Source organism: Oryza brachyantha, chromosome 1 (genome assembly GCF_000231095.2).
Source record: "Oryza brachyantha chromosome 1, ObraRS2, whole genome shotgun sequence".
Classification (NCBI taxonomy): Eukaryota; Viridiplantae; Streptophyta; class Magnoliopsida; order Poales; family Poaceae; genus Oryza; species Oryza brachyantha.
Genome location: NC_023163.2, coordinates 24,562,870 through 24,583,815, shown reverse-complemented (window position 1 = coordinate 24,583,815; position 20,946 = coordinate 24,562,870). Strand labels below are relative to the sequence as shown.

General features: G+C 41.1%; 3 protein-coding genes across 7 annotated transcripts; 2 read left to right on the top strand and 1 right to left on the bottom strand.

The window, feature by feature from the left end:
* Positions 1 to 787: 787 nt before the first annotated feature.
* On the top strand, positions 788 to 6,375 carry LOC102707351 (clp protease adapter protein ClpF, chloroplastic). Of its 5 annotated transcripts, XR_001549470.2 has the most exons (12): positions 788 to 959; positions 1,487 to 1,897; positions 2,136 to 2,195; positions 2,269 to 2,360; positions 2,490 to 2,568; positions 2,644 to 2,737; positions 2,944 to 3,056; positions 3,527 to 3,572; positions 4,035 to 4,075; positions 4,157 to 4,318; positions 5,657 to 5,721; positions 5,867 to 6,375. XR_001549470.2 is itself a non-coding variant. In XM_015832852.2 (11 exons), the coding sequence occupies exons 2-10, from the start codon at positions 1,574 to 1,576 to the stop codon at positions 4,313 to 4,315; spliced, it is 1,008 nt and encodes a 335-aa protein (XP_015688338.1). In that variant the 5' UTR covers positions 788 to 959; positions 1,487 to 1,573; the 3' UTR covers positions 4,316 to 4,318; positions 5,867 to 6,375. The 5 variants fall into 5 exon arrangements, 4 of the variants coding, with proteins under 4 accessions (XP_015688338.1, XP_040385701.1, XP_006644756.1 ...); XM_015832852.2 differs by lacking the exon at positions 5,657 to 5,721; XM_040529767.1 differs by having other exon boundaries at positions 788 to 903; positions 5,657 to 6,373.
* Positions 6,376 to 7,760: 1,385 nt separating this feature from the next.
* LOC102707073 (chorismate mutase 1, chloroplastic-like) lies at positions 7,761 to 11,332 on the top strand. The gene is made up of 6 exons (XM_006644692.3): positions 7,761 to 8,031; positions 9,007 to 9,226; positions 9,313 to 9,399; positions 10,225 to 10,368; positions 10,652 to 10,744; positions 10,892 to 11,332. Exons 1-6 carry the CDS (start codon positions 7,844 to 7,846, stop codon positions 11,126 to 11,128), a joined length of 969 nt encoding a protein of 322 aa, XP_006644755.2. The 5' UTR covers positions 7,761 to 7,843; the 3' UTR covers positions 11,129 to 11,332.
* An 852-nt stretch (positions 11,333 to 12,184) lies between these two features.
* Positions 12,185 to 15,964, bottom strand: LOC102722825 (protein RETARDED ROOT GROWTH, mitochondrial-like). Its single transcript, XM_040526965.1, has 7 exons — positions 15,579 to 15,964; positions 15,271 to 15,382; positions 14,928 to 15,087; positions 14,289 to 14,437; positions 14,046 to 14,197; positions 12,914 to 13,028; positions 12,185 to 12,817 (listed from the first exon to the last, which is right to left on the bottom strand). Exons 1-7 carry the CDS (start codon positions 15,917 to 15,919, stop codon positions 12,680 to 12,682), a joined length of 1,167 nt encoding a protein of 388 aa, XP_040382899.1. The 5' UTR covers positions 15,920 to 15,964; the 3' UTR covers positions 12,185 to 12,679.
* Positions 15,965 to 20,946: the final 4,982 nt, after the last annotated feature.

Below are 20,946 nucleotides of genomic sequence, written 5' to 3'. Positions count from 1 at the left end.
CTCAAGCGCTAACGTGGGCAAACCACCTTGCAAAAAACATCATAGGGTTTATTTAAATGATATTGGAAAGGTAAGGGAGTAAAATACCTAGTTAGACTTAAATCTTCGAACAAATGCATAGAGCATTAAATATAGTTGAAAATAATTAATTGCATAATTTAAAAGGAATTTGCGAGATGGACCCTTTGAGGCTAATTAATCCATGTTACTCATAACTGCTACAGTACTCACATGTAAATTTGCGAGATGGACCCTTTGAGGCTAATTAATCCATGTTAATCATAACTGCTACAGTACTCACATGTGTTAATGTCGGTTTAATTAGACTTAAAAAATTGTCTCGTGGTTTCATGACATCATATGTAATTAATTTTTTAATTAGTCGTTGAAATAGTCTTTCGATATCCAGTCAAATATCTGACGTGACACCCAACCTAAAAATTTGCGCGATCTAAAGAAGCCCTTAATTTGTTTGGTTTTCAAAACAACTTTCCATATAAGAAGTTTTTCTCAAAACATGCCATTTAATAGTTTGAAAAGCGTAAGAAAAATCAAGGAGCAGATAAGCGCAATTAGCTGATTAAACATGTCTGTCAGGAAAAAAAAAAAGAGGAAAGGCTGCCAGAAACAAGGCGGCAGAGGAAGAGGAAGAGGAAAGGAGAAGGTGAGACGCGATAGCAGACAATCCTGTACGTTGGCTGGTTGTTGGACGGTCTAGATGGCTTCCACAGTTCTACTGGTTGGGTTACATTCTATCCAGTTTACTCCAGCACCCCACCCCGTCGACGACCGCCACACCTGAGCCAGTGGTGGTTGCAGGCGAAGCGGCCTCCTCCGGCAGCGGCAGCCTCTCGCTGATCCTTCCCCGCCTCCTTCCGCCGGAGCACCGCCTCGGCTCCAAGGGTATATCCTTCACTCTCGCCGGAGGTCCTCTGCGTTACAGGCGGCTTCGTCTAAGGGTATCCTTCTCTCCCAGTGGAGGCCATCCGCGCTGCGTGGTCGGCGTAGATTAGAGGTCCCATTAGGACCTGATTGATCTCGAAAGAGTTGATTGGTTTCGTCCGTTGGTGATGACCTGCGGTTTTCGTTGATTGGTTTGATAGTTTTGTTCCGGCCTTTTAACTGCAGTGGGCAACCATTAACCATTCAGTTTTTGAGGATTTTTTTTTTCTGCTTTCCAAAAATTTGGGTTTCTTCGCCCACTCGACTAGACCACGTTTGGCATGATTTAAATCTAATAATGCATAACAGGTTGATCAATGACTAGGGACAAAGAATTTAGCAAATGTTTATTGCACGTTTACGGTATGGTAGGATTCCAGGCACTGCTTGTTGCAGTAGTTTATAACCGTTCAGACACCACAAATTCAAAAACTTTATTCCTCGCAAAATAAATAAATAAATAAATAAAAGTCTTTATTAGTTACCTAGTGCATTTTGTTATTTCAAGCAAAATGCTAACAAAATACTAATGATTTCTGTGCAGTTGGAGATACCACTGACTTGCTGCGTACTACTGTCAGTTTGGTGCCCAATTGGGGGAATTGAACTGGCCAGGTTTCAGACCAACACAATGCAAGGCATATTTGCATGCGGTTCAATTTCCTTGTCCCATGGAGCAGGCTTTAGACCAGCTTGTCTTGCGCTGGATGATCTGGGGATGTTTTACAAAATAAATTCAGTAATCTGTGGAGCATACCCATGGCACTGGTGTGTGAAAAAACTGCATATGAGGACAAACGGAAGGAAAATGAATACTACAGTAAGAACTAACGCCAGATGGCTATTTGGAGGAGATGGCCGTAGCAGTAGTAATGCAAGACTGGAACGCAGTGAGGCTGCTAATGAAGACATCTTGATCTTCTACTTCCAATTGGATTTACAGACCCGGATACAGGTAAGTTGTTTCTTTAACTTCATTTTATAAAGATAATAAAGTTACCAGTCCAGCTGGCAGCTATTCTTTTTCACAGATTAACTCCGTAGACTATAGTATGCAATCTGCTAGTTAAATTTACCATCAGCCCATCATCAGCATTACATCATTCTTAGTTGCTGACTTCTGGGTCATGCAAATGTTTGATACTTATCTATGCACGTCCAGCCTAACTATCAAATTGCTTGGTTCTTACCAGTATGCATTGAATATAGAGCAATTTGATGTGGCAAAACAATTGAGGGAAAAACTCACAGAGGTATCAAATGGCTTCATTTGAAGATAAATGAATTTCTTGGATAAGGCTTGCTAAAGAAAATCTCCTCCTCTAGATTGAAACAGAGATAATTAGGCAACGTGAAGCTAAAAGAGGCTCATCAAAGACTGAAGCTCAGGACAAAGCTATAAACCTTTTACGTGTACGGTATGTTAATGTTTCCATTTCTCCATGACAGGAAGAATCGAGAACCCTTTTCTTTTTGAATGAATACGATCAGTGTTATGTAACATCGTCTCCTTTGAAATATGGCTTAGTTTCATCTATTTATTTCAGTGCGGATTTGCAAAAGGCTGTTGGCAGTGAAAACTATGCTGTGGCAGCTTCACTGCGTGATGAAATTGCTAAACTTGAGGTATAACCAAACTTTAGTGCACTGTCCATGTGATGATTATGTGTAAATAGCATATTAATTTCAAACATCATGTAGGCAGAGTCTCTGGCAGTCTCTGCTAAGGCCCTTGCATATCAAAATGTGAAATATGCATTTCGGCTAGGGCAGAAAGTTCGTCATAAGGTACACGGTGAGTACTCCTATACTACATTATTGTTAATTTTTCATAGTTGACAATCCTTAAAGGGTTCATTTCCATATGTTGAAAGTTGTTTCTTATTCAGCTTAGACTGCTTAGTTTTTTATGTAGTTAAGCACTTTATATCAAATATTAACTTCGGTGAGCACCGAACACACATTAGTTCTATAGTTCTTAATTTGCATCTACTGCTGAAGGATATAGAGCTGTGATTTGTGGCATGGATCCTGTGTGCTGTGAATCCAAATCATGGATGGAGACAGCAAATGTGGAAAACTTGTCCAAAGGACCGAATCAGCCCTTTTATCAAGTAAATACTGCTTGACTTCTTCTGATTTAAGTAGTTCTTCAGTGCCCGCATGGAAATCTCATTTTCTTCTTTATGTAGCATCAGTAAGCTACACCAACAATGCTAATTTTTGTCCAAGTTTGCATTGATTCACAGGACCACTAGATTGGTAGACTGACACCAATTAATATACTATTATGTTTAATGCTAAGTTGGTTTTCTGTTGACTAGATCATTATGGACATGTTTTGCCAGCCCTATTTATCCTTCTAGCTAGCCCATGGTTTTGATCTGAAAATCGATCAATCTGTGGTTGCAGCCCATGAACCATACTGAAACTACTGGGGGCCCTATTGCACTACACTTATGTGAATTGTTCCGCAGTTGGACAATAGGGCCCATGCATACTGATTTGTTTGCAGAGTTTTTAGTCTTTTGAGAATTGAGATGCTTAGTGTAACACTTTGTGATTCATTGCTGAAATCTTGCAGGTCCTTGTTGATGTATACGCTGACCCGGAACTCCTTGTTGCATATGGTATTGATTTTTCTTTTCCTCTGTTGACACTTCGTTTTGTGAGGCGGTTGACATTGATCTTCCTTTCCACAGGAAAAATCTATCTCCTTACATTCCATATGCTAGCTCAGATTTATTGCGAATTTATATTTAGCTATGCTGTTATTAATGAAGCCTCCTCAGGCTATTGATCAGAAATATCACCAGAGACAGCTCACTGTATTTTTGCACTACCCTGAAACCATAAACCAGTAGCTTCTCTACTCAGTTTATAAATTACCTTTGCTAAGTTAAAATGAACAATTATGTTCTGATTCTACTATTTTGTTAGACATTGACCACTGGTGGAGTTCTATCTTGAGATCTTTTTTTAATGAGCATCTGGTTTCGTGTAAAATGACACAAGAAGGCAAGATAGTAGGATTTACTGTTTATGTCTATGATGTGCCACTTTGAGACATGTTTATGTCTGTCTAATTTCAGTTGCAGAAGAAAATCTTGCAGAAGCTGAAGTGTCAGAGAAAGTAAGTTTGAGTTCTTCAGTTGCTGGGTGATTTTCTTTTTTCGTCAAATTGAACTAATGTTGTTTCTGTTCATAAATACAGGGAAGATTTGATCACCCCTATATTGAATTTCTGTTTTTCGGTGAGGACACAGCTGGGGACTTCATTCCTATCAAGCAGCTTCGTGAGAAGTATGACCAGCCACGTTATGAAGCTTCTGGGGATGAAGATGATGATGATGATGGCAATACAGATAGCTGAAAGGTGAGGTTTCGCTTATAATGAGGCATCTATCTATTATCTTATAAAGGCAGCTTGGAAAATGAGCCACCATGTTCGCTCTTGAGGCTTTAAATTACCGCATTAATATAGTAGAAAAAGAGAAATCTACACTGTCAAGATCATATGTGGTCTAAGTTAAAGGTTGAGATTGATTGGATATATTTAAAGGAAATTTTGATTGGATATATACATACAAGTAAAGGAAAATTACTAAACAAATTTAGCCCGAGTTGACCAACAGAGAAATCCTACTTGCACTCCTAAGTCCCAATAGGACTGCATGGCCTGGCAGCTATGGAATTAATAAAAATATCATATTTCAAGCTTACACAACATAGGGAGAGGACGACTAGGAAACAAACAGGCATCGGTAATTCTGGACTTCTGGTGAATGCACCTGCATTGACGGGAAAAATATAAGTTAACTATATTTTTTGTTTTTAGGTTTGTTCGAAGTCAAAACTGTTCAAATATGATCAAATTTATAGAAAATGTACTAACATCTACACACCAAATTAGTGTCATTAAATAATCCATTAGATATATTTTTATAGTATAATTATTTTTTGTTGGAAATGTTGCTATATTTTTCTAGAAACTTGGTCAAATTTGAAGAGGTTTGACTTAGGACAAACCTAAAATAATTTATAATATGAATTGGAGGGAATACTGAATACATTTTGTTGGCATTAAATCAAATCTTCAATTATAGTAATCAATGGAAAAAAAATATTTACATCATCTGATTATGGCGAGTCTGAATTATGATTTTTCATTGCGATTTAGAAGTCACCTATTTGAGAAATATTAAGAGTATATTTTCAACTCTCCAAGGGCATCCTTATTCGTATATGGGAACTCAAAATCAATGAAGCAATCAGCTGCAAACCTGGCCAGTTAGAGTGATCGGCGCACACTGGCCAGACGTGGTGTCACCGGTCAGGGAGGCGACAGACCAGGAACCCTGGCTGGATAGGACTGCGGTGGTGTCGTACAGCTACCTAGCAACACCAACAGCACCACACGCTGTTGCCTAGGGATGGGGCGGCACCATCAGTATCGCCCATTGCCACCATGAATGGGGTATATTTCTGTAAAAAGGAAATTAGAAAGAGGTATATTCATGCAAAAGAAAAAACGACCAAAAACAGTATGTTATCATTTTTTTTCAAGAAAAAGGTAAAGATTGTTAAAATAAAAATATATAGATTTTAGCAAATCTAGCTGCTTAAATGCACGGATCACCGTGCTTGTTCATGTAATTGGCAAGTGGAAGTGACCACAAACTTAATGTAATCTGTTCCTGTGTGATACATTCAGACAAGCAGCAAGAGTTGTTTTGATGTCATCTCTGAAGCCATGCCACCGACTGAGTTTCAGAAACGGTAAAGAAGCTGTTACTATCTGATGTAACTACAGTGAGCTAATGTCAGTGAAGACTGGCTGGCTGGGCTATCCCGAACTTCAACAATCCACAGTAATCTGCAATGAAGCAAGCTGCATCTGATATACTGATATCTGACCTTGCAGATTGAGGGTAACTCCCATGTATTGCCTAATCCGTGAAGCCTTCTACGTACACGGTTCCAATTTCAGTGAATGTAAAGAACATCCTCCCAACTTCTGTTAATGTGCCCCCTCTGATGGGCATTTGTAGATAAGCTTCATTCATCATACCTGCAACTCTGCACAGAATAAGTAAATGGTTGACGCACAGCTGCTGGAATTTTACTTCCGTGGAGAACTGAAAACCACATGATTTTCTAGTTGGACACTCGCCCAAAAGAAAGGGTGAAGACCAAAGCCTGCATTACTCCAGGAGTGTTGCTGCTGCTGGAGTTGAAATGATGCTCTCCAGTCTCCAGAACTCCCTAAAGCACGGGCTGCTGCCGCGGATTTTGAGGAAAAAAAATGCTGCTCTCTAGAACTCGATAAACTCTTGTCGTGCCTGAGAAGTTGGAGCGCAAAGATGTCGCAGATACTCTCTGACCCTCCCACCCTTGTGACCGGTCTGGCCAAGTCTTCCCCACATATCTTTTTCTTATATTTATACTTTTTAATCATATACTAATAGATTAAAACTTGAATTTTCATCCTTAAATCTGATTTATTTTTGTAATTTTTTTATCGTAGTTTATTTTTCAAGATTTATTTTAAATTGCTATTGCTAGGAACATATATATGAAGTTTTTATCTATAAATTATTTTTCGTTTATAAACAGTGGCATATCTAGGATTTTTATTTAGGTGATCCACCTTACATAATTTTTTAAGAGCATGGCTAGAGCACGGCATCCCGTTGGACGGGATAATTAAAAAAAAGGGTATATAGCAGTCCGGGTCGGTGCATGAGACAAAGTCATTAGCAAAGTCATTTAACAATCCGTTCGAACGGAATACCGTTCGTTTTTTAATTTTCACAAATATAACATATAATATATATAATAAAAATATAAAATTAATCAAAAATGTATTTTATATATGTTAATAAATAATAATTTTCTTTTATATTTACTATATATATATATATATATACACAAGTTAAGATTTTTTGGGTGGGACTACCCTCTGTCTCCGTCACTGTTTATAAATATGTTGTTTCGCTCTTATTTTATAAAAAAGGCCAAAAAAAATGATCACCTTCGTGACAGGGACAACCTTTCCTCGTCTGGAAAACAGATACCACCGTCGACTGGTCGTCCGGATGCTATACTGGCTGCTTAGTAACGTACACGACCGGCCACGGCCAGATCAGACGAGGGGCCGCTAACCTCTAGTGTTCACAGACTGCTAGCAGTAATCCTAAAGTACTGTTTTGGTTCCTCGCGTTTGGTTGCAATTGACAGTGGTAGGCTGGCAGCAAATAATCCAGGCCGTCGCACTCGTTCTCCGTTTCCGGCTGGCTGGATCGCCTCAAATCCGAGGTCGCTGTCCGTCCGGCCGAGGGCCCGGCGCGATCGCCAACCAACCACCGGCGCGGGCGCCCGTCGCCGTGGCGACCCTCGCGCTCCCGTCCTCCTCCTCGCGCCAGCCCAGCCACACACCCCACTCCCAAAACCACGCGACGCACACGCACGCAACGCACCACCACTGACCAGACCAACCCCCGCGCCACCTCCACCGAAACCCACCCGAGAACACGGGAGAAAACCCCACCCCTCCCCCCGAACGACCAACCAGCGAGCGTGCCAACCTAACGTCCTCCTACCGCGCGCGCCGCACGACATTTTTCCCTTGTTTTCTCACGCGACGAGACGTCGCTCGGGAGGGGACCCCACGCCCCACCTACCTCCGCCTCCGCCAACCATCCTCCCTCCCCTCTCCCCTCCGTGCCGTCACCTCTCGTCTCGTCTCGTCGTCTCCTCCTTCCCCACCCCCCTCTCCAGCCGCTTCTCCCCTAGTACAAAGTCGCGGGCCGACGCCACCACCCGCATTTCCCCCACCTTCGCCTAGTCACCAACCCCGCCACCGTGCTTGCTCGTTCCTCCAGGCTAGCGCTTGCGAGCGATGGACCTCAGCAAGGTGGTCTCCAGCTCCGCGGCCTCGGTGGCGTCTCCCGCGGCACGGCGGCCCGGCGGCCTTGCCCGCGCGGGGGGAGGAGGAGGGCCCAGCCGCGTCGACCTCGGGCCGGCGAAGGCGCCGTCGTCGCGGCGGGCGCTGCTCGCGACCAACAACTCGGTCACCCCCGTCACCAAGTATGGGCTCCCTCTGGTCTCTCCTCCCGACGAAATTAGAGCTCGCCTTAGCTCGTGCCGATTTGTTTGCGCTTGCTCGCGAGGTCTGCTTGTGATTTTGATTGTTCCGGGTTTGTGCTTATCCGTGCGGGTCTTGGAATGAATCGGATGCGTGATTCTGTGCTGCCGTTGGTGGTGTAGCATACTTGCTTGTGCGCCTTGTGAATCGGATGCGTGATTCTGTGTTGCCGTTGGTGGTGTAGCATATTTGCTTGTGCGCCTTGTGAATCGAACCCGGTTCCGTTATGCTTTAGTTGCTGCTGAGTTCATGAATCGACTATACGATTCGAGGTGGTTTCTGACTGGGAAGAAAAAAAAAATGAGGGTAATCAGGGTATGGTTTGATGTCGAGTTGATGGTTGAGAGTTGGTCTCCTAGTTAAGCTTGTTTGGGAAATATTTCCTTTGAACTGATTTCCTAACATCACGGAGTTGATTATGCTAATGTTTGTGCTCGCTAGCGGTGACTTGAAGCTGTATTATAGTTTTGACTACTTGAAGCCATATTGTAGTTTTGATTAATTGAAACCATATTATAGTTTTGATCGTTGTGCGATGCAAAAGATGCTTAAGCATGTAGATTTCCCGCAAGGTCTTTTGCCATTTGGACCAAAAATCATGGGCAGCTGGTGACTTGACCAGAAAGTCTTTGTGTAGAAAGTTTGACAAAGGGTGAATTTTATTTTCTTGCATGACTCATATGATGCTGTATCTTAATGGCCAAGGTTCCCTGAATTGCAGCAAAACTTTCTAGAAATGCATGTCCACCTTTTAGAAGGGAATTGACTTAAGAAACAGAGAACATTTTTTTCTTTGTCTGGGACAAATAACATATTAATAATCCGGTTAAGTCACTGTGTCACTTCTACTAACGATCTGACTTTTTTGTGTTACACCAAAGAAATTAACAACTTTTTCTCTTACACTTTTTTTGTAGGGAGGAGAAACAGAGGATAGATCAAAGTGAAATACTGACCTTGGACAACATTAGAACCTCCTTGGTTAGGCAAGAAGACAGCATCATATTCAGCCTCTTAGAGAGAGCACAGTTTTGTTACAATGCTGATACTTATGACAAAAATGCTTTCCACGTCGATGGATTTGATGGCTCTTTGGTTGAATTTATGGTTAGAGAAACTGAAAAGCTACATCAACAGGTAGAGCAGGCTTGTGATAAGCAATATACTTGTTCAGTGTATGCCAGAAGTTTTAGTATGTTGATGGTTCTGACCATCTTGTGTAGGTTGGGAGATATAAGAGCCCAGATGAGCACCCATTCTTTCCAGAGGATCTACCTGAACCACTGTTGCCACCTCTCCAGTATCCAACAGTAATGCATAAGCTCATGTGTTCTTAGAAGTTGGATTCTTCTCTGTGGCATTCCTTTTGTCAATACAGGCAAACGTAGCCCTTTATTGACTGACCACTAATATACCAGGAGGGGTGATTGTTTGGCCTTTTCATGTTGCAAACGGAAAATAATTTGTGGATAAAACTTTTATATATATATTCTTAGCGAGGTAAAAGTCTAAGGTTGGAAAATAAACTTTGGAGAAAAAACCCTAAAATCAACTCTGAATTTAAGGTTGAAAATTCAAATTTTGGCTTATAAGCATGAGCAGAAGCGAAAAGATGGGGTGCAGGTTTTATAATTGGGGTGCATGAACATATTGATGCTGTGCTTTTGTTCTTCTTTGCCATTGTCTAATGACTTACATTATAAGGCCCATACTGGCATTCAACTTGACAGTAGATGAATTGCAACCTATTATTAAATTTGAAATGACTCGAGATTTTGGTATTTACTGTTGCCACCTATCTGGCATCCAATGCTTATGCATAATCTTGTGTAGTTGTGTGTGTTCTTAGATGTTGATTTATTCTCTGTAGATTCATGTAGTTTCTTTTGTCGGTTTAGGCAAGCATATTCCTATATTGGCTGACCACAAAATTATCAGGTTTTATGGTGGGGGTGGATGAACATATTGATATTGTGCTTACTGTACAATCCACCTGCAACCTAATATATCTTCTATTGATACTAAGTGGAGCACAGTCTATTGAAATACGGACATTACTATTACATTGCTGTGTTGTTATATAGTTGCAAGTAAATTTTGGGTGAAAATTCTTACTTGTTCTTTTCTTTTGCTAGGTTTTGCATCCTGTAGCTGATTCTATTAATATCAACAAGGAGATTTGGAAAATGTATTTTGATGAGCTTCTTCCAAGATTAGTGAAAGAAGGAAGTGATGGTAATTATGGATCCAGTGCTCTTTGTGACACAATCTGCTTGCAGGTAGGTACTATAGTTAGTATAGCAGATCATCTGTTAATTTGGCCTCATACTGCATCGATTCTGCTATAGCTTTTAGCTTTTCATTTGCTCAAAATAATTTAAAATTAGCAAAATAATCTTAGTCAAAGCATTCATTATTTTAGCGTTGATTCAAGATGTCTCTACTGCCAGACTTCCGCTAGATGTCACTTTCGTAGTACTGTACTGATGTTCACTGTTAACTCATGCAATTAGCCATTTTTTATGTTTTTATTCACCTGTTCTTACTGGTTCTATCATCCAGGCGCTCTCCAAAAGAATCCACTATGGTAAGTTTGTGGCAGAGGCCAAGTTTCAAGAGTCTCCTGAAGCTTATATGCCTGCGATAATAGCACAGGTTTGTGTTCTGTTTTGCTGTATATTCTGTCATTATCATGGGAGGCAAATAATTCCATGATTCTCTTTCTTGTACATTACTTTAGATACATATGGCAATTGAGTCCATTAACGTAAGTGTCTAATTCTTTTTATCTGGGAATTTCAGGACCGTGATCAACTAATGCACCTCCTCACCTATGAAACGGTGGAGCGTGCTATTGAACATAGGGTGGAAGCTAAGGCTAAGATCTTTGGACAGGAGGTGGATATAGGTGCTGAAGACAACGGTGCTCCGCCGGTGTACAAGATTAGGCCCAGCTTGGTCGCTGAACTGTACAGCTACAGGATCATGCCGCTCACCAAGGAGGTTCAAGTAGCCTACTTGCTTAGGAGATTGGATTGATTGTTTACGATTGTAAACTGCCAGGTTCGATTTCCTGGCATGAAAGAATAAAATTATGCGAACGACAACCATAGGATCCATTTTGGGACAGCTGAAAGAATATTTCCATTCGGGTTTACACTATATTTTCTGTCGCAAGAACAAGCAGGAGATGATATGGAGATTTTGCATATAATATAATAGATGTATACCATCCTTTTGCGTCGTCGTTGCCTGTCATGGAATTTCCTTTTGCGATGATCGGTCGCGGTCGTCGGTCTTGATCATCTGAACATGCGCACCTCCCGTAATGTGGCTGAAAATCTTCGCAGGTTTCCTGAAGGTACGGTGGGAGTTGGCCGCGGCCGGTCGCAAAGCTCGTAAGTGGTAAACAGTGGTATTTGGAAAAAGAAAAAACAGTGCACCATTCAACATTTGCTAATTGCTAAATAACGTTAAAAGAACCAGATCATTAACATCTCTCTTGTTTGACCAGGGCTAACTTGGCGGGACGAAAAAATAGATTAGTACATAATTAATTATTATATATATATATAATAGATTAATATGATTTTTTTTAAAACACTTTTTCTATAGAATTTTTTTTAAAAAATACTCCGTTTAATCATTTGAGAAGCAATCGCGCAAAACAAGGGAGTTAACTTACTTTTGCGGCAAACGCGGCCCAAGTATCAGCTGTACTATTCGTTGGTCAGTGAGCCATATATTTCTCATTTGATGACGAAGAATATTAATTCGACAATGATTAGTAGGGGCAACACTATACTTTTCGTTACCATTCATAATAGTATCATCCAGATCACCAATACAAAAGGCAGGTCTCTGATCACTTTCAACAACAAAATTAGAGACCCCGTTCCAAATGGCAGTAATAGTTTGGTGGTTACTGGTTACGGTCACCATATAGACAAAGCTAATACATAGTTAAGAGTGATTTAACCAAAGATCACCTGGGATGTGCAAAGATCCTTGGGCACAAACAACTGGAGTAATAAGAGTGGTTTAACCAAAGATCACTGCATCTCACTAAATATTAATACAAAGATAAACGTGGAAGGAGAAACGCATTTATAATAAAGGAGAACGCCATTAAGTATTGAATGTTGTCGGGTCCTTTTTTTTACATATCTTCGAATAGCCAAGCTTCCTGCTGGCTTCATGTCTTACAACAAAATTGAGACCATTATCAGGTCTTAAAGAAGCCCCAGCTGTGGTATCAGCAAATAGGGCATGTATCAAGAAATATGTCGAAATGCATGCGGAAGAAAACCAAAATTCTTTTTCCATTTGAATTTTGAAGAACCTGGGGCACTGAATTTTGCTGGGTATTGGAGAACTGCTCTTGTTAGCGGTGAGATGTACTTGGAACCAGCAGAATAAATAAACTAAAAAATGCATCTCAGGCAGTATAACACAAAAGTAAGCTATGAAGGAAGCTTTACTCTACTTCCTGTCAACTAAGGTTAGCGTTCAACTGTGGGGGTTTAGGGAGAGTATGAAGTGTGGGCCGGTTGTGTCAAAGACACTGGTGAGCAGAGTGCTCTCGAGAAGTCAAGACATCATGCTGGAGTCCTTGATGATTTCGTACAATGAGATGACAATCTCAATAATCAGCAGTATAATGACACCCCACTCCAGCAAATCTGATCTTCTATTTTGGAGAACTTCTTGAAGAAAATGAATGTTGTGCTGTTACAATAATAAGGTGTAAGCAGGAATGGGAACTATAAAAACAAAAAAAAAACAGCTATTGCACTGGAAATGAACGTAAATTAAAGTACTTACCTCCACAAATTTCAATTTGAAGTCGAGGCTCCCAAAACGTTGGTTCAGTTCATATTCTTCCCGAAGATACTCAAGAATTTGTGCATAATTTGAATTCTTCCAAGCAATTTCAGACCTGGAGAAGTTAATAGCTACCATAAGATATGCAAGGAGACCCTATCCATAATGTTGTATATCTCCTAGATTAGCTTTCATCCATCATGTTTTGTTCAATCCTATCTATAGTTTGGAAGTCCCAAACCTCATAGTTGGAAATAGTCAGGTGAGGACAACACAGAGTTTAGCAATTTTTCATAAGCTAAGCATGAAACGAACAGATGCATTTTTACTAAAGGGATTGTGCCAAATTAGCAGTAACTAATGAGCCTTGCGACAAAAGATGTCACTTGGCCTATCTAGGATTCTAAGTTTGGGTGGTTGAACTAAAATTAATCAAAAATTCACTAACACTATTATTAAGGGAGTATCCCCTTTTTACTCTTTAAAGGAGTTATTTTTTTTTCTTTTTCACATATATATACCTTAGATTAGAATTTTTATGGGTGATCCCAGGCTCACCGGGACTACACCCTAGATCCGCCCCACTTCAACTTGACATGTAAATTGTTTCTGTTCGAAAGGCCATATGACATAAGTCTTCCTTTCCTTCAATTATTTAATTGGCAAATGAGTATGCTTCTTTAAGCAGAATGGCATTTCAGAGCTAGGGTTAATGCAGTGCATCAGACACAACAGATAACAGAGCATTTGGATAATGAACAAGGCGTTTTCATAACACAGGACAGTGGCATGTAAACTCCAATTTTAGAGTTCAGAGATCAAAAGCATCAACTTTTCTTAAAAGCACCGAAAAAGAATATCATCTAACAGTGTAAATCCCATATTCCCATGCGATTGTTTTTCCCAAGGAATTTTTTTGTGTGAATAAGTAAACAATGTGTTATAGGATGTTTACATGAAATATCTAAGTCATATCTTCGTTTACATGTCTCCTACTCTACAGCATAACATATGCATATAGGATTGGTATACAATGGATTACTTCCATACATGAGAACAAATAATATAAATGCTATAAATGATGCAGTTGCAGCGGAGACGAAACATCTAAAAAGGGGTGTAGAAGAGCTACCTGTCAAAAAGGCCAAGTCTAATGATAACATCAGCAAGATTAGAATTAGCCTTTCCAACAAGTTGGAACAGCTTCTTTCTTTGCATGGTAAAGTTCCCAGTCTTCTCCATGACACGATTGATTTCAGTAAATTCCTCAACCATGTCATCAACCTGCAAAAATTAGAATTTATAACTTTAAGAACAGAGTTCCAATGCTACCACCACATGGAAAAAGCTCGTCGACTTTGTTCATTTTCAGTACCTGCCGTATGTAATGATCAAGAGCAATACTTTGGCCAAGAACACTTGAGATGATGCGAATTCCATCTGTGTCTAAACTTTTAAGAACTATATAGTCAAGACCTCCTTTCATCCATGTTGTCAGGGAAGGCTTCTCAACTACTGCATAATCTGGTCATCGTAAAATATATATCATGTGAGGATGTAATCTAAGTATTAAATCATTATTGATGAATTGATCTTACACAGTACTTCACTATTTTCTGTAAGTGGATCAGTTTCATAGCTGCATGTACATATCTTGTACATCAATGGTCCATTTTTGCCCTTGTGAAAGAAAACTTTTGCCTTTTTTGGGGTGGGGGAGGGGGGAGGAAGCTGCTATCTCTAACTAACTTGACATGTTAGCAATGCCAGATAAATATGAATCCACCATGTCCAATACTCAAATTAGATGCATAGGGTCTCTCTTGTAGTTTTCGTATGGGCTTTTATCAAAATTAGTTTTCAGTGTTCACTGTCATACAACAAAATTGAATTATATGCTATTCATGCACATACTATAGTGTAATACAGTCAAGAAAAACTAGAAGTACCAAGCAGAACGTCTTCCCTCAGCAGCTAAACTATGACAGCAAGCTAATGAGTAGCAAGTGCATACCATCTTTTCTCATCTCCGGAAGCCATCCTGAAGCATGTTTCCTGATGATATCAAGATAGTGCTCAGCTTCATGATCAGCAATGTTGAAAAGCACAGCAGAACCATATTGAAACACAACTACAAAGCGGTAGCAGAATCTGCTGTCCTTCACACCAATGTCCTACAGAAATGTTAGCCAAACAAGGCAAGGGAGTTATATTTCGCACTGCTGGTAAAGAGAGGTCACACGTCACACCAGTACGTTCAACAAGTGAACATGGTGGACTAATAACTTAATCAGTTCATAGCTGATTCAAAAGCATTTGGACCAGGAATTATTTGATGTTAAATTGGAATCACTAACCATGATCTCTTGCGGGAATTCAGAGTATCGGAGTGCAATGTAGTTCAACGATCGGGTCGAAGGAGGTACCACGTCGCTCCCATGCTCCGCCTGCAAACTCTTCAAATCAATGCTGTCACCAGGGAGAGAAAAAAAAATCAGACAAAAGCCCGCCATTTTAGTCCTCTGCGTTTATTAACTGTGTTCGTGCATCAAAATGCCACAAGGAAGATTAAATCAGCACAACACGATGCAAACTGTAAACATACACCTTTGAGAGAAACCATCAAACACCTGTCCCGCAGGCACGCGCGTGCTCTCCGACGTACCTGGTGGAGAGGAAGTACGCCTTGACGGGGATGCAGCGCGCGAGGCCGTCATCCTCCTCCTCCTCCTCCTCCTCATGCTGGGGCGGGGGAGCTGGGGCCGACTCTGCCGCCGCCCGGATCCAGGCCCAGTAGGCTGAGCTCCCGAGGCCGGAGTCGCGGGCCTCGTGCGGCACCGCGACGGCGACCGCCGCCGAGGCCGACGAGAAGGCCCTAGCGAAGCGCGAGTATGCGTCGAGGCGCGGGAGAGGCTCGCTCGTCGTCGGCGGCGGCCGCGCAGGAGGAGGAGGGGGCCTCGTCGCGAGGAGGCGGCGGAGACGGCTGCACGCGCGCAGCCGCCCCATCGAAGCGAGCGTGCGTTGGTGGGGTTGCCGCGCCGCGAGCCGCCGGGGCTCTCTCCCCTCCTCCTCTGCGGCTTCCACTCGCCTTCGCAGAGGAAAGGAGGAAAGGACATGGCGGCCCACGAGAATCAAGGCCTATTTGGCTATTGGGCTCGATGTATTTCTCTGAGAAAAAAGTTCACTTTAGATCCCTCAACAGTGGGTCGATTTTTATTTAATTTATACCGCGAAAATCCCAATGTTACGAAACACTCTCTGCCTGGTGGTGGTGGCGGCGACGGTGGTAGCATGCATGCCACTGCCACTTGCCACTCCGACTTCTAATTGACCACTTGCCAAAGCCGATTAATCATCATGTCATCTTCCCAACAGCGAAACGGGCAAGTGATATGGCTAGCCATCTCCCTGCCGAATGCAGCTCATCAAAAGGCTCAGGCCATCCTCCCCGTGCAAGGGAAGGTCTATTGATCGCCTTCGCTGTGGAAGCAAGAGGGTGAGAATGTGATTGCCTAGGTTAACTCTCGGTGATGGGCTAATGGGCAGATGGTTAATCGGGTTTGGGTAAAAGTGATTGTATGGGCTGAAAGTCAGATTATCTAAAAAATAACAATCGGTAATCCACACAAAGTATTGGATAATATGTATCCGTTGGATATTACCAAATATGTGTTCGTATCCGCAAACTAACGTTGGCTCACCATATCTGCAAACTACCATCCACATCCAAATCTTTATCCACTGAATATCTAAAAACTCATAACATATCCTCACTTCAAATGAATTTGGAGTAGATCGGATTGACTATTATTGGACATGTTTAAAGATAGAGCCTATGATCGACTCTTCTCCCATAAACTCATCTTTTTCTTCATTAATACAACATATTTTTATTACTATTTTTCTGTTTTATCCACCCATGCAATAAAATTGTCTTTAATAGGCTTCGTGAAGAAAAAAGTGAAACCAGCTTTCCACTCTTTGTATTTTGGATTCGCCATTGCACAGTGTTATTTATTGAATAACGAGGTGTAAAATTTACATTATTCGATTATCACCTAAAGAAATACACCAATCTAATCCTAATCAGTATACCACTGCCGGAAAGAAAGATGATCATGGCATTTATGCAGCCATGCATGCAGCAAGCTCAGGATGATTTGATCGATCGATCGATCGATCGATCTAGTTGTGCAGTGGGTTCGGGCCGGTCGGCACGAGCCGCTTGGACACGCCGTAGCGCACGTCGATCACCTCGCCGTCGCGGCTCGGCGGCGGCATCGGCACCCATCGCTCGCCGCCACCGATGGCGCCGCCGTGGCGCCTCGGCCTAGCGTGCAGCTGCTGGCACCAGGGGAGCCGCCGCCGCATGGGGCTGTGCTGCTGGTCGCAGAGACGGGCAAGGAACTCCTCGTCGGGCATCGCCGCCGGCGCCGTCGTCGTCTTCGCCCCTGTCGTAGTCTCCGACGGGGTGATGGTGACGGCCGAAGCGACGGCGGGGAGCATCAGGGAGCAGCACACTAGAAGGAGACAGGCGACGCGGGAGGAAGACGACGGATGCTTCATCTTGCTGTGTTCTTGGCGATGTGTATAGCTGGTCTGAAACTCTACCGAGCGAGACTGCGCTAGAGCTCGAGAGGCGACGAGAGGCGAGGCGACTCTCGAGGGCGGGACGCGGGTGGGCTTCAAAGGCGAGGCGCGCGAGAGGCGGGCGCGATGGGATCGCAACAGCGGCTGGAAAACCGGAGAGCTTGTCGCACGGTGCGTTGCAATCGCCGGCTCTTTAGAATATCTCTAACGGCTTATCCAAATTTTATCATCTGTATTTGGATAGAAATTTGCTTCGGTCCAAAAAAAATATCTCGAGGTATCAGCATTTCGAGATGCTAAATCGTTTTTTACCATGGGATCTAGCTGAGTAGTATGTGCACTGTTAGATCTAACGATCAGAAACGATTTGGTACCGCGAGGTACCGGTACCTCGAGATACTTTTTGTTAGACTGAACAAAACCTCATTTGGATAACCATCTAAAATAGATTATCTATCCATGTCATGCATCATTCTAACAGAACATCTATATTGCATTATATATATATTATTAATATTTTACAACCATATCATCTCAGGTTAATATTGATTTCTACTGTTGTGATTGGATGTTGAGATATAGATAGAGAAGAGAGAATATTTATATTTGGGTGTTCTCTTTCCGATATAGATGATACTCTATTTTTAGATGATGTGATAGATGATCTGTTAGAACAATTTTTCTCTCTCATATTATTTATTTTTAAGATGGATGATAGGATAGATAATCTGTTGGATTTGCTTTTATAGTGGTATGGACATAGCCGGAGCCAGAACTAAACAGATAGGGGTGCCATTGATTTACTTTTTAATACTTTGAATTAAAAGTATATATTGTATATAAGTTAGAATAGATTAACTCTAACTTAAAAAAAGCTTGAACTGAGTTCTTGGGAACTAGTCTTGGCAAAATCTCCACCAGGGACGGGGACGGGGACGGGGCCAAAATCATCTTGCAAGGATTCGGGGTCAGGTCGTGGATTTTTTAGGGGTGCAGGACAAAATTTACCCGCGCAGATCCCAACGAGGCCATGGATTTTTTTAAAATTTTTATTGGGCCATTGCTTATAAAGGTCTACATGCCTTTGGCCTAGTTGAACGGTAAACCCTAGTCATATCTCTCTCAACTCTCAGACTAAGCTCACGTTAGTTAACCCCAACCCTCTCCGGCCACAGTTAAAAAAACCCAACCAGATCAACGATTGAACCGAAAAAACGGATAACCTTGACGGGTCGGTTCTGCTAAAAAATAGCCCATGCAATTGAATTGGTAAAACAACCGGTGAACCAACCGTTTTTTCAGTGAAACGTGTCAGTTTTTTAGTATTAAACCTGTTTTTTTAATTTGTCCTATATTCGTAATGCATTATAAATTTATTAGTTTACCATACTATAATTATCTTTTTTGATATATTGGTTTATATATATATATATTATACAAATTTGTGGAGGTTGTATATTAAAAATAATATAAATTAATATAATATTTATAAAAGAAATTGGCGGTTTGATCTATGACCAGTGGTTCGACCGATAAACCAGTGAACTGGCAGCTAGAGCGGGTTGATCTCCAGTTCGGTTTTTTGTACTTTGCTCTCGGCAGCGCCCTCCGCTTGCCCCGCCGCATGCTGCCACTCTCCATCAGTGTGCCACCATGCGCTGCCGCCCTTCGCCCACACAACGCCGCCCTCTCCGTCTCCGCCACTGTCCATGCACGACCGTCATATTTGGCTCCGGCCATCACCCGTGCGCAGCCACCATCAGCTTCGGGCAGCCAAGGAGCATGCATCTTAAACTTTTCTCGGGGATGTTTAGGGCTGAGATCCACTAGGGTCGGGGGTGGGGAGTGCTTTCCCCTATTTATTCAAGGTCAGGGCCGGGATATATTTCCGGGACAGGGGCAGGGTCGTTCTTGCCATCCCAGCCCCACCCCACCCCATCGCCAAACCTATTAGGAACTGACACACCTAATGTAGCTCTAACCTTGGTTACGAAAGCATTGCTCATGCTCCCTATTGGTGGCATATCTAGGATTCTAGGTTTGGATAGTCTAACTTATATAATTTGTTTAAATATCATAAATGTACCATATCAAATATATAATAGAAGTTTAAAATTAATTAAAAATTCACTATCACGTATTATTAAGAGAGTATATATTTTTATTTTTATTTTTTCATATATATATATATATATATAGCTTTTATTATAATTTTTAGTGGTCTTAGACCCACCTGGACCATATATATATGAGAAAAGCAATAAAAGTTTTGTCTCTTATTACATCTGTGCGTATTGTATTCTTGCATGCGTATGAGTGAACAATAATGTCTACTTTAGATTGGCACTAATAGACTACTGGTTTGTCAACAGTTTCAAGATACGTTTATCGGGATAAAAGGAAGAGGACATAAATTTGGGCCAACAACTACAGCATCACGTCGATTTGAAGTTGAGCGCATTTGGGCCATGGCCTATGCATGGGCCAATATAAGTGTTGAATCATGGGTAAATTCCCTGTATACCCTTGAAAACTCACTTGATCTTTTTTATACCCATAAAATTTAAGCTCTCTTCCCTGCCCAGGATATTACATTTGCCTTCATTTCACTATTAAGTTTGGTGGCAAATCTTTAATACCCTTGATTGTTTAGGTTTAAATATAATCTTGAAAATGATTGAACATTCTGTTTGAGTATGCAATATGTGCATTTTATGTAACTAATGAAACTAAATAATAAGTGCGGAAAATTTTGACATAAATTTTAAAATAAACCAAATGTAACAAATTAAATTTTTCATTTTAAATTTAATAGGACAATAGATTTTTTTAGTCGGGAGCATTCTTAAAAAATATCGTGAACATTGGTAGTCCTATCTTTTTACGAATGCTCCTCGTGTTTATGACTTTTAAAAAATAAAATAAATAAATATTTTTTATTTCATTATCTATAAAAATATATTTATTTTTTATATAAAAATAAATTTGATCGTAATTATGTATCGCACATCAAACTCATAACTATTAATAATCATATGAGATTTGCTTTGAAAATCATATGAATCCATTTTATAAGTTTTTATAGCTAATAATTTATTGATGATACGCTAATATGTGACTACATTTTCTACGTCAGTTATTTACCCATCAAAGGAACACGACATGCACCATGTAGCAAACCATCATTCATTTTCTGATGATTAATTCGTGCAATGTAATCCATATTGTCAATCCTCAATTGTACTCAAAATGTAGCTAGCCGTGAGCCACTTAAGCACTTTTTCTAAATGGACCATTTGGTTACCTTGTTCTGTCAGTATAGTATGTGTAATTTAACTGGCTCATGCATAAAAATAAAAACCCTCGATTGCTCTCTACAACCTAAGGCGTCATCTTTTCACCTTCTTAAGAAAAAGCTAAATAACATATTTGTAAAAAAAATA

Coding starts and splice junctions, on each gene's coding strand:
- LOC102722825 (XM_040526965.1), bottom strand. CDS start 15,919: ATGGGGCGGCTGCGCGCGTGCAGCCGTCTCCGCCGCCTCCTCGCGACG. Junction 15,383..15,578: donor GCGTACTTCCTCTCCACCAG/GTACGTCGGAGA, acceptor CCCTGGTGACAG/CATTGATTTGAAGAGTTTGC. Junction 12,818..12,913: donor TCAAATTGAAATTTGTGGAG/GTAAGTACTTTA, acceptor TTATTGTAACAG/CACAACATTCATTTTCTTCA.
- LOC102707351 (XM_015832852.2), top strand. CDS start 1,574: ATGCAAGGCATATTTGCATGCGGTTCAATTTCCTTGTCCCATGGAGCA. Junction 2,569..2,643: donor ATGAAATTGCTAAACTTGAG/GTATAACCAAAC, acceptor AACATCATGTAG/GCAGAGTCTCTGGCAGTCTC. Junction 3,573..4,034: donor GGAACTCCTTGTTGCATATG/GTATTGATTTTT, acceptor GTCTAATTTCAG/TTGCAGAAGAAAATCTTGCA.
- LOC102707073 (XM_006644692.3), top strand. CDS start 7,844: ATGGACCTCAGCAAGGTGGTCTCCAGCTCCGCGGCCTCGGTGGCGTCT. Junction 8,032..9,006: donor TCGGTCACCCCCGTCACCAA/GTATGGGCTCCC, acceptor CTTTTTTTGTAG/GGAGGAGAAACAGAGGATAG. Junction 9,400..10,224: donor CACCTCTCCAGTATCCAACA/GTAATGCATAAG, acceptor TTCTTTTGCTAG/GTTTTGCATCCTGTAGCTGA.